A 12733-nucleotide genomic window follows, 5' to 3' on the forward strand; every position below is an offset into this window, starting at 1 on the left:
AAATATATTGAAGGCTGAGAATGACCACAAAAGAGTCAAGTGGTGACAGGAAAAGAGTGAGGGCAAGACTGGATCACTCATGATCTAATTACTTGGCCGACTCACTCAAAGGAAAGGTAGCCCACTGTTCAAGTTCTTATTGAAAACCTACTTAAGTAAGATAATCTTTCACATTATTACTTAGTTTTCATCTCACATTTATTACACCATCGAGGGAGGTTGTATAGGCCATTAGGCCTTTGTCAGCTCTCAGCATCGTCCTTCTGCAATTCCATTCCTATATTTGTTTGCCTGTCACCCATTCTCTGTCACATGCTCAGTAACTCCAGCCTGATTCTCAAATTAACCATCCACTAGCTTGCCTTAGGAGTACAGTCCGCTTATCGTATTGGCTCAGGTTGCTGCTAACTCTTTGTCACTGCACCTGGGATGTCAGAGCACACAGCCACTAATATCTCCAGTGCATTCAGCTTTTACTTGTCTTTTCATGGTGTAAATTAAATTGGCTGAAGGCCGGCTTCTCTGATGGTGGCCTGGAGCTCACCAATGGCTGATGAGTGGTGGGTGTTATGGAATGCCCTGCCAGCGAAGGTGGTAGAGGTGAATACAATAGGGTCTTTTAAGAGAGATAGGTACATGGAGCTTAAAAAAGCTGGCTATGTGGTAGGGAAAATCTAGGCAGCTTCTAGAGTAGGTCACATGGTCAGCATAGCATTGTGGGCTGAAAGGCCTGTAATGTGCTGTAGATTTTCTATGTTCTATGTGAATGTTTCAGTCAGGCCTCATGCACTCACTTACTGGACTCTCTTTGGCTGTAGATGGAGACCTCCACGGAACCTTCTCCTTGACCTGGCTTTGTAACTGCCCACCAACATCTAGAACTGTGCTCTGCTCTGGGATTACTTAGATTGCAGTCTGGGATTTGTGATGCATCTCCACAATGGGGTCCTGCCATTTTGTTTTGTTATACTCTTTAACATTCTTACTGAAAAAAGGCTGAGCCACTTGTTTGATAGCAAGGGTGAATTGAGGAATGTGGTCTGGTTCAAGTTACTTCATCTGTTCTGAATCTGTCTGCAAGGACTGAGCAGTTTCTGTAATGAACAGATGCTACTGTGATAGGTAGTCTGTTGAAGGTGACACCAAGCAAATTTTAACTTCCTGCTGCTTCCTCATCTTAAATTTTATTTGATCTTTAGCATAACATATATATTACTCCTGGCTCTATCAGTAAACAATACAACAACTTTAGTGCATGAAGACTTAAATAAATAGGTTTACTTCTTGTTCAAATTAGATCTAAACAAGTCAACTTCTTAAGTCTCAACATCTCTTTTCCTTGATGAACTGAATAATAAACAAAGCTTAAAAAAATTTGTGGTTACTGAAAAACAAATAAAGGAATACTCACTGGACTGCGCCTCTGTGTTCGGCAAAAAGGAAGAAAGAACAGATACCTGGTCAGAGAGTGACAGATTTGTGAACAAAGCATTTATTATCAAAGATTTGTCAAAAATGAACATGAGCTCAGTCATCAGAATACCGGAAAAGTCTCTCATGCTTCTTTGTAATAAACCACAATCTCTGCAACCTTGTTCTGGGGGAGGGGAAATTAACCCTGATTGTTCATCAGCTGAATCTGGGTGAACACTCAGTCTCCAATTTATCATATGCTTTCCTAGTTTTGGATTTCTCTGAGGTTCTCACAGATGCAGAAGCTAGACAGAGGACAGAAAACAGGTGGGGAACATCCTGTCCTCTGACAGTTTCTTCACTGACAACATTGTTCTAATGAAATACATAGGAGGGAAAATAGATGTTCCTTAGGTACCAAAGTGAAGATCATGGTCATGTTCTTGCAAGCTTGCCACTGCTTGTTTCTCATGAGAGATCCACATATATTAAGATCTGCCCTCAGAGTAGTACATGGCAGATTTATCTGTTCGACTTCCTATTTACACATTCCAGATGACTTATGTAAATTCTGCATTACTTCATCCAAATCTTACAAGTGCTACCCTATCTTCATATGGAAGTTATGTTGATATGGACTTTCATAGGGTACAGGACCATCTTGAATTACAATATGATGCTAACGTGTAAATTCTGTGACAGGATGTTAATTTGCAGAATGAAAATCAAATCACCAGACAAAAAATGACCATGTGTTGGAAAATATCTACCCTGCATAGCTCACTGTATCCTGAAATAGATTGCAATTATGAAACAAATGTTCAAAATGTTTAAAATTATAGATGAGTGGCTATGTGACCTATTACCTTATTTTCATAAGCACTAATTTAATTGTCTTGCTTCTGCTATTCTGAAGTTACTATTTTAGTTTCAGTTTTTTTCATATAGCATATTTACAGGCAGTTATCATTACAACATTTTTTTCTTACTATACACACAGAATACTGGAGAAACTCAACACACAAACAGCATCTAAGGAGGGAAATAAACAGTCAATGCTTCAGCTTGAGACCCTTCATCAGGGCCATTTTTCCTTGTCCCTCATTGAATAGGAAGCAATGGTTCGTGCATTAGAGTTAGCCAGAGACACGGTCCCACTTGAGAAACCATTCTTCATGTAACATCTCTCCAAAAATGGTAGGTTACCAATCTTACCATTGTACCAGAAACCCTTTATGAAGGTTCATTCTCAGGGTCCTCCACAAGAAGCTCTAAACTTTCTGAGAGGTCCTCACTTCTATAATTCCACTGCTGAACCTTTGCTGGACTCCTCACGGTCTCATGGACATTGGCCCTCTGACTTGCCGCAAGGTTGCAATTGACCTATGTTCAGCACCTGCCTTCACTTCAACAGAGAGGAACAGGGAGATGGGGAGATATTCATGTATTTGAAAATATATATACAGACAGATAGATATAGATAAATTATATTTGATAGGCTATATTATTTTATTACATTTTATATATTTATTTAATTAAGTTGATTTAAGTTAATTTTTTAGTCTGTTTAAATGTTGGAGGTTAGTCAGTCAAGAGTATTCCTTTTGCTATGAATGGAAAGGAAAATCTGAAGGTACAGTCAGCTGGAAGAGTGATGGTAGAAAAGGGCAGCTCCAGCATCATTACCCCAGGACCTGGATTCAATGTAGGAAATGGTTCAACACTACAGGAAGGTTAGGTCTTATGCTGCATTTTATCTGTCAGAGACCTTCCCTCTTTTCACCCAAAACACTCAAATAAGGCACCTGTTATCAACACAACAGAAACTAACACCACACCCCTTTCATGCACAGGACAGAAAATCCACTATAACTCATTCCTCACACTCTAGCCACTGTTTTTTTGGGGCTGAATTGTGAAATTATGAAAAAGTACTATTTACTCTGCATTAATTGTGCAGTTCTGAGGGGGTGACCTGCGTCCTTGGGATTAGGACATGGGTCGAAGGTTTGGAAGATGTGACCCACTGTGGTAGCAGCCTGAAATGGCAGGTTGTGCAGTTAGTTCAAAGTCACAGTTTAGGTGGGCACCATAAGAGGAGTAGCAGGTTTCAGGGCAGGTTCTCTGGGATCGACTGCGTAGAGTGCAGCTTTATGGCAACTATTACAATGTGGCATTGTCAACAGCTATTGTCATGATGCAAAAAGGCCTTTAATTTGCAGATTAAATAACCTGTTCAGATAGGCTTATAAAATAGGCCTTTTCATTTTGGAGAAATACTATCTTCAGAGGGATTTTATAGATAAATAATAAAACAAACATTAAAAGAATTGATTATGTTTTTGTTAGTAAATCATTTTAGTTTGATAGACTGGGGAAAACAAGATTATATTTGAAGGTCAGAGTTTTCTCCATTCCCAGAGGACAGTAGATAAAAGCTGCCTGCTGACATGACATGTGCTGAGTTTCTGCAAAGCATCAAAACAGCAACACGTCCTTTTTCTGGGATGGATCAAAGGATGCAATGAAAGTTGCTTCCCTATTTTAGTCGTTGGGCTGGATTGTACTTACCTTTTGCTCAAACATTGTATGGCTTCTGCTGGTAACTCATCTTACATTGGACATACCCCACTTCTCTTGGCTATGTGCCTATCTGAGACGAGCTGGAGATCAGAACCCTATGCATCTGACCACCAGCTCCACACTGGGCCCACCACCATCCAGTTGCAAAGCACGGACCTGCCGAGGCATTTGGTTCTATTACTTCACGCCAATCATGGCCAGTATACAATTCACAAACCCATAGTAACAGGGTCACAGGCCTTGTTCCTTTAAATATTTGTCTTTTTAAATTACTCAAATCTATCTGGGCTGATTTTAGGTATCATTGACTGTCAGAAGTATTTAAAATCAAACAGTTCAAAGGATTTTGATAATGACGGTAGCCTAATTATTCTAGGACAGGGAATTGATATTTGTAACTGATACAGAACTGATACTCTCTATCTCACCACTGTGAAGCAGAACAGCTCCAGAACAAGCTGCCCCAATATTTTAAAATGCCTAACATAGCTATTCTCAACATTTCTTGCAGGAAATTAAAGGTGACAACAAAAAAATCAGTAGATGTCAAGTGAAAATGCCAGTTACAGGATAAACACTATAATGTGAGAACTTGTTAATTAATGCATCTAGAAGGAGAGGTGGCTCATTGTAGCAGCCGAGGAAGAAATACAGAAAGATCAGGGTTTCAGATTAACTGAAAATTTACAGTAACTCCTTTTGACCCCCTCCATCCGCCCTGGATCTGGTGTCTATCAGGTGGACAGGTGCCTGAAACATCATGGAATACAAGTGATGCAGGACAGCGAATGCAGGATACAGACCTACACAAGCTGGTGGTGACCCCGTATGTTTTCAAAACAGTTATTGCAAGAGTGTGTCCAATGATCGTAATGATTTTTGTCCAAGAAGCAAAAAGGCTAAATCTAGGTGAGTTCAGATTCTACATAAAGGTAGTACTTATTCTTTAACATTGTCAAATGGTTTTGGTGAGAATCCATCCGTCAGCTACTGGGAACTTCCAGGTGAGGGGGCAAGATGATGGGCAAATGGACACCGGGGGGGGGGGGGAATGGGGGAGTCAGAAGACAGTGGCTGATGGGTGACGGGTAGATACAGATATGGAAAGAAAACAAAGAGGATGCAGATGGAACCAGGGTGGAGGCTGGGACGGAGTCTGCAAGGTGATTATTAGAAACAAGAGACTACAGCTGTTGGATCCAGCATCTGTAGCTTCTTGATTCCATTCATTTCCTCTTTCCACACTACATTTAACATATTGCCAGCCACACCCCTCCCTCTCACCCCCTTTCCACTTGCCACCTCGCCTCCATATCCTCAGTCTTGATGCAGAGTCTTGACCGGAAACATTGGCCATCCTTCTGTCCTCCACAGGTGCTGCCTGACCAGTTGAGTTCCTCCAGCAGTTTGATTTTTAATACTCACTCACAGCATTATAATACACCAGTGTAATGTACATTGATTCTTTGGTACATGATCATGAGGGCACTTGGTAATGACTATTCATGGAACCGTTATGAGTCTGTATTGATATCAATAATTCAACAAAAAATCTGAAAATTATCCATAAAAGAGAATGGATATGAAGTTAAAGAGCATCTATCCTGCATTTTACTTAGAAATGAGGAAAATTGCTCTTACCGGACTTCTCCTCTAAAGATTGAAGCATTTATTAGAAAAATAAAATAATTATGGTAGATTTTGTCTTACAAATTGTTTTTACATTAGAGCAATGAAAAACACAAATAACAGATTGTGCTTTCTCAAGAAAGGTTTGACAATCTATTTGCAACTATGATGAAAACCATGAAAGACTGTAACAATGTATGTGACATAATTGTGAAGTAATATTTTGTCAAACACAATAAGGTTAATTTATATTTGTTTATCTAAAAGGTTCACGAAAGAAAAGTTTTCTGGAATCTTAAAGATATGTCTGTTCTGCATCTTAGTCTAAGCCCTTTGTTTATCCACTTATAGTTAATACATCGCAATACATGACTTTAAACAAGACAAATGAAACACTCGTCTATTTGTATGTCATCTATCTATTCAAAACAAGTTTGAAAAACATAATTTCCAGCAAAATGATTTAATTAGTGGACTATTATCATTTGGCTATATGTCTGGATTTAATCATTTATCTGATATTCTGTATGAGTAAACATTGTCAAATTAAGAAGGTACTGATATAGATTCCTTATTCAGACCTGGGCGTTTATTAATACCAAATAATCATTAACATTGCTTGTAAATTATAATCCTTTTAGCAAATGAAAAATACAAATTAAGATGGTTTAAGATCTCAAACGTCCTGTTAACTCAGGCAAAGAATGATAGAGACAACTTATATTGAATGGTTTGAAGATTTGTATAAAATATATTTGCAGCTGTACATTGCTCTCTGGTAGTTATAGACTATAAATCTTTTTCTGGGATCAGGTAGTTAACTAAGTCCTTGTCTGTCTTCTCATTATTTCCAGGTAATGAAATAATTTCTGAGGTATTCAAAAACTTAATCACAAAGCTGTATCAATTTATTAGTTCTTTGAAATGATACAGATTTATTTTTAAATTAGTTTACATTTAAAATTCTTATTTAATTTTCCCTTTATATTAAAATTATGTGATTTGAAGGGAAGTTTGAGATCCACCCCAACCATTGTGTTTGCTTTTTAAATATGATAGAGAAAGATAATTTTGAATAACCAAAGGGAACAGAAGGCATCCAACATATGGGCAAATCAATTTCTGATCCTTGCTCAAAGAATCAGTGTACAAATTTATGAGGAATATGAATGTCAAGCTCTGCCACAAGCACCATTTTCTCTGTGATTTTGCAGATAAATAAAGAGTGGAAAATTGTAACATGAATCCTCTAACTTAAAAGGAACAGACCTGACTGCAGCTATATAGTGCAATATAAATATGCCAGCATCAAGTTTTAACGTATCTATACTCTTTCTAAAAACCTGTATTTACCCCATATCCACGTCATGTAACATGTCTTCTGAAGACAATAATGGGTATTTATGTTACTGGGAATCTTTGTTCAAAGCAACAGGCAGAGCCTTTTTTATCTAGTACTATACCCAGGGCAGGCTATAATACTTTCTTTGAGAAAGGCTGTTTTATAAACAAAGCAATACAATGGGAATCATGTTGCCACTGCAACACTTAACAGACAGAAATGTTATACAATAGAATGCTTGAGGATAGATGCAGATCTACAGGTTCAATAGAGAAGAGAGAACATGAATATTTACATGCAGGGTTTGAAAATCTTCGTGATTTTCAACCTGTATATGTTCAGTTATTGGGTGAATTCCAGGGTAAAATCTACAGTTTTTGGGCAGAGAATTTTTGGAATTAGAGGATTGGTTGGGGCAAAGGATTAGTCAGGATTTTACTGAAAATTGGAGCAGGCTTGTGTCTAGACTTTAACACTCCGCTCTCCTATTCCAACCTCACTCATTCCAAACGCTTGGCTCTCCACTCCCTCTGCACTAATCCTAACCACAGCATCAAACCCACAGATAAGGGAGGTGCTGTAGTAGTCTGGCCTCCACCTTGCTGAGGCCCAGCGCCAACTCTCAGACACCTGCTCTTACTTACCCCTCGAACAGGACCCCACTAAGGAACACCAGGCCATTGTTTCCCACACCATCACCAACCTTATTGACTCTGGAGATCTCCCATCCACCCCCACCAAACTCATAGTTCCCATACCCCGCACCTCCTGTTTCTACCTCCTACCCAAGATCCACAAACCCGCTTGTCCAGGTAGACCCATTGTTTCAGCTTGGTCCTGCTCCACTGAACTCATAACTGCATACCTCGACTCTGGTTTATCCCCCCTGGTTCAGTCCCTTCCTATCTACATCCGTGACACCTCACCCACTCTTCATCTTTTCAAGGATTTCAGACTCCCTGGCATCATCTTATTTTTAAAGGATGTCCAGTCCCTATACATCTCCATCCCCCACAAGGAAGACCTCAAAGCTCTCCATTTCTTTTGGGGCACCAGACCCAACCAGTTTCTGTCCATCACCCTTTCCATCGCCTAGCAGAACTTGTCCTCACTCTAAATAATTTCTTCTTTGTCTCCTTCCACTTCCTTCAAAAAAAACAGATAGCCATGGGCACTTGCATGGGTCCCCTCTATGCCTGCCTGTTTGTTGGCTACATGGAAGAGTCTATGTTCTAAGCCGACACAGACCACATTTTTCCTATGCACATTGACGACTGTATTGGTCTGCTTCCTGCACCCATGCTGAACTTGTCGATTTCATCCACTTTGCCTCCAACTTCCACCCTCCCCTCAAATTCACCTGGTCCATTTCTGACACTTAGATAGATAGATAGATAGATAGTTAGATACTTTATTCATCCCCATGGGGAAATTCAACTTTTTTCCAATGTCCCATACACTTGTTGTAGCAAAACTAATTACATACAATACTTAACTCAGTAAAAAATATGATATGCATCTAAATCACTATCTCAAAAAGCATTAATAATAGCTTTTAAAAAGTTCTTAAGTCCTGGCGGTAGAATTGTAAAGCCTAATGGCATTGGGGAGTATTGACCTCTTCATCCTGTCTGAGGAGCATTGCATCGATAGTAACCTGTCGCTGAAACTGCTTCTCTGTCTCTGGATGGTGCTATGTAGAGGATGTTCAGAGTTATCCATAATTGACCGTAGCCTACTCAGCGCCCTTCGCTCAGCTACCGATGTTAAACTCTCCAGTACTTTGCCCACGACAGAGCCCGCCTTCCTTACCAGCTTATTAAGACGTGAGGCGTCCCTCTTCTTAATGCTTCCTCCCCAACACGCCACCATGAAGAAGAGGGTGCTCTCCACAACTGACCTATAGAACATCTTCAGCATCTCACTACAGACATTGAATGACGCCAATCTTCTTAGGAAGTACAGTCAACTCTGTGCCTTCCTGCACAAGGCATCTGTGTTGGCAGTCCAGTCTAGCTTCTCGTCTAACTGTACTCCCAGATACTTGTAGGTCTTAACCTGCTCCACACATTCTCCATTAATGATCACTGGCTCCATATGAGGCCTAGATCTCCTAAAGTCCACCACCATCTCCTTGGTCTTGGTGATATTGAGACGCAGGTAGTTTGAGTTGCACCATATCACAAAGTCCTGTATCAGTTTCCTATACTCCTCCTCCTGTCCATTCCTGACACACCCCACTATGGCCGTGTCACTTCTCGATCTCACTGTCTCTATCTCCAGAGACAGTTATCCACTGATGTCTATTGTAAACCAACGGACTCTCAAGGTTACTGGACTATACCTTGTCCCACCCTGACACTTGTAAAAACGTCACCCTCTTCTTTCAATTCCTTTGTCTCCGCCGCATCTGCTCTCAGAATGAGGCTTTTCATTTTAGAATGTAGTTGACCTTTTTCAAAGAAAGGGCTTCCTTTCCTCCATCATCAACGCTGCCCTCAACTGCATCACTTCTGTTTTATGCCCATCTGCTCTTATACCATCCTCCTGCCACCCTACCAGGTATAGGGTTCCTCTTGTCCACACCTACCACCCCACCAGCCTCCATGTCCAGCACATAATTCTCTGAGATTTCCGCCACTTTCTGCTTTCCGCAGGGATCACTCCCTATGCACCTCCCTTGTGCATTTGTCCTTCCCCACTGATCTCCCTCCTGGCACTTATCCTTGCAAGCGGAACAAGTGCTACACCTGCCCCTGCACCTCCTCCCTCACCACCATTCAGGGCCCCAAATAGTCCTTGCAGGTGAGGCGACACTTCACCTGTGAGTCTGTTGGGGTCATACACTGCGTTTGGTGCTCGCGGTGTGGTGCTGAGTATATCAGTGAGACCCAATGTAAATTGGGAGACCGCTTCACCAAGTATCTACTCTCTGTCTGCCAGAACAAGTGGGATCTCCCAGTGGTTGCCCATTTTAGGTCCACTTCCCATTCCTATTCCAAATGTCCATCCATGGCCTCCTCCACTGTCGTGATAATGCTACACTTTGGTTGAAGGAACAACAACTTATATTCCATTTGGGTAGCCTCCAACCTGGTGGCATGAACATTGATTTCTCAAACTTCCAGTAATGCCTCTCACCCCTTCACCATTTCCCATCCCCTTTTCCCTCTCTCATGTTATCTCCTTGCCTGCCCATTGCTTCCCTCTGGTTCTCCTCCTCTCCCCCCGCCCCCCCTATCCTTCTTTTTCTTTCTTCCATGGTCTTCTGTCTCTTTCACCAATCAACTTCCCAGCTCTTTCCTTCATACCTCCCCCTCCAAGTTTTACCTGTCGCTTGGCGTTTCTCTCTCCCCTCCCCCCACCTTTCAAATCTAGTCCTCAGCATTTCTTTTTCTCTCCAGTCTTGCTGAAGGGTTTCAGCCCAAAACATTGACTGTGCTTTTTTCCCATAGATGCTGCTTGGCCTGCTGAGTTTCTCCAGCACTTTGTGTGTGACTTCGTATTGCCATTTAATGCCTTATTCTTCAATGTTAGCTATTTTTCATCTGAATCTCAATTTTGTCATATGCTGTTGTTATCTTTTCAGCAGGCCTGATTGTAGCTTTCTATAATGGTGGGGATTGGAAGCAAGTAGCTGAATGTTTCATTCATAATTGACCCTGCTATTGACTGCTCATGGTATTCTCTCACTTCCATGAACTTTAGGAAGGAAAGTTAAGTCTATACCCTTTATAAGATCCAAATTGTCATTTTCATGCAGGTAGCATGTGCACTAAGGATTGAACTTAGTGGGTCTTTGTGGTATCATTTGAGGTTCATTCACTGGGAATAGCAAGGCTAAAGCTTTCCATGCCAGCTCCCAACCAGGGTCAACATCCTCTCATTTGAGAGGCAGCCGGCTTTTTGTTTAAATCCAGATGAGAGCTCTCCCTTTAAAGTGATGGCAATATCAAATAGTTTATTTGGACTGGCTGTCTCGAATACATTGCTAACTTTTAAAGATTAACTCCAAACTATAATGTGAAGCAATCCAAATGAAAACACTCTTCCTTAGCATTATCACAAATGACAGTGTTACAGAAAAGAAAGACTGGTGTAAAAATTGTTTGCAGCTATTGCTAAAGAACAATTTCATCTCCACTACTCCAATTTTGTTCAAGGCAGAATACTGTGGAGTTAACTGCATGAGATCCCAATGTAAACTTTCCATTAAAATATTTTACAGAATTTTAATAGAATGTTGCTACAATTTATATTAGATGAAAGAAAGTGCATAATTTTCCAATCTGCATATCACAGAGGAGGCGTCATGTAAGGAGAATGGCAGGAAGGGAGGAAAGCCCATTGGATTAAATAGCATCTATTTCAATGCAAGAGATCTGACAGGTAATATTGATGAAATTAGGGCTTGGACAGCTGTGTGGGACTAAGATATTGTAGCCATTACTGAAACATGACTAAGGGAGCGATAGGCCTCGCAAGTTAAAGTTTCAGTGTACAGGTGCATTATGTAGGACAGAGAATTTCACTTTTGATTAAAGAGAATGTCACAACAGTAGTCAGAGAAGTTATTGAAGGAGCATCCAGTGAGGCTTTATGGGTGATTGGGGAAATATGAAAGGGATGATCACATTGTTGAGATTGCACTATTGACCCCCAAATAGTCAATGGGAATTGGAAGAACAAAAATACAAGGGGATTGTGCAGAATTAGGAGAATAGTATGGTTATCATAGTAGGGGATTTTACCTTTCCTAACATGGACAGGGACTGCCCTAAGACATAGGAGTAGAATTAGACCATTTGGCCCTTCGAGTCTGCTCTGCAATTTGATCACAGCTGATTTACTTTTCATCTCAACCCGATTCTCTTACCCAATCAAGATCCTATCAACCTCCACTTTAAATATACCCAAAGCCTTGGCCCCCATAGCCCCCTGTGGCAATGAAATCCACAGATTTACTACCCTCTGGCTACAGAAATTCCTCCTAATCTCTGTTCTAAAGGATGTCTTTGTATTTTCTGAGGTTGGGTCCTCTGGTCCTAGACTCTCATACAGTCACACTGTTAAGGACTTGGATAGGGGAATGGGCAGAATTTGAGTACATCACGAAAGTTTCCTTTGGCAATAAATAGAGGGTCCCCATTATGGAGAAGCTAAAGCTCAACTGCTCTTAGGTGATAGGGTATGGTGAGTGACTGAAATGATGGTGGGGAAGCATTTGACACTAGTGCTCACAGTTCTGTGGGGTTGAGAGGGAAAATAAATCAGTATAATTGAATGGCAGAGAAAAATTGATGGGTTGAATGGCCTTGTTCTGCTCCGATATCGTATGATCTTATTCAGTTTCCAGTTAGAGCAAGACTAATGTTGATGGTATGGTACAAGAGTTTCCAAAGGTTGATTGGAGTAAGTTGCTTGTGGGCAGATAGGAGTATTTTAAAGGTGAGATAGTGAGAGCTGAAGGTCTGCATGTTCCTGAGAGTGAAGGACAGGCTGGTAGGATCTTGAGGGTTAGAGAGGAAAAAAGATGCATAGGTTAGTTACAGGCAAATGGGGGGAATGTTTGCAGGAAAGATTTACAAGGATGTTGCCTGTACTTGAGGGACTGGGTTATAGGGAGGGATTGGATAGGCAAAGTCTTTAGTCCTTAGAGTGTGGGAGACTGGGAGGTGATATAATAGAGGTGTATAAAAACACAAGGGGCATAAATAGAGTGGATGCACTCAATCTTTTACCCAGAGCTGGGGAGTCAAGAACTAG

The 12733-nt window shown here is 40.9% G+C and overlaps 1 protein-coding gene across 10 annotated transcripts in view; it reads right to left on the reverse strand.

Annotated features, from left to right (window-relative positions):
• sgip1a (SH3GL interacting endocytic adaptor 1a) overlaps positions 1-12733 on the reverse strand; it is a 172336-nt gene that overhangs the window by 64983 nt on the left and 94620 nt on the right. For 9 of the 10 annotated variants that reach the window (XM_073063163.1, XM_073063168.1, XM_073063167.1 and 6 more), the window contains exon 8: positions 1412-1423. In XM_073063163.1, coding sequence (XP_072919264.1) covers positions 1412-1423 — 12 coding nt within the window. Of the gene's footprint in view, positions 1-1411; positions 1458-12733 lie in introns of all 10 variants that reach the window. The other variant, XM_073063165.1, reaches the window with a different exon arrangement.

This window comes from Hemitrygon akajei, chromosome 12 (assembly GCF_048418815.1).
Source record: "Hemitrygon akajei chromosome 12, sHemAka1.3, whole genome shotgun sequence".
Taxonomy (NCBI): Eukaryota; Metazoa; Chordata; class Chondrichthyes; order Myliobatiformes; family Dasyatidae; genus Hemitrygon; species Hemitrygon akajei.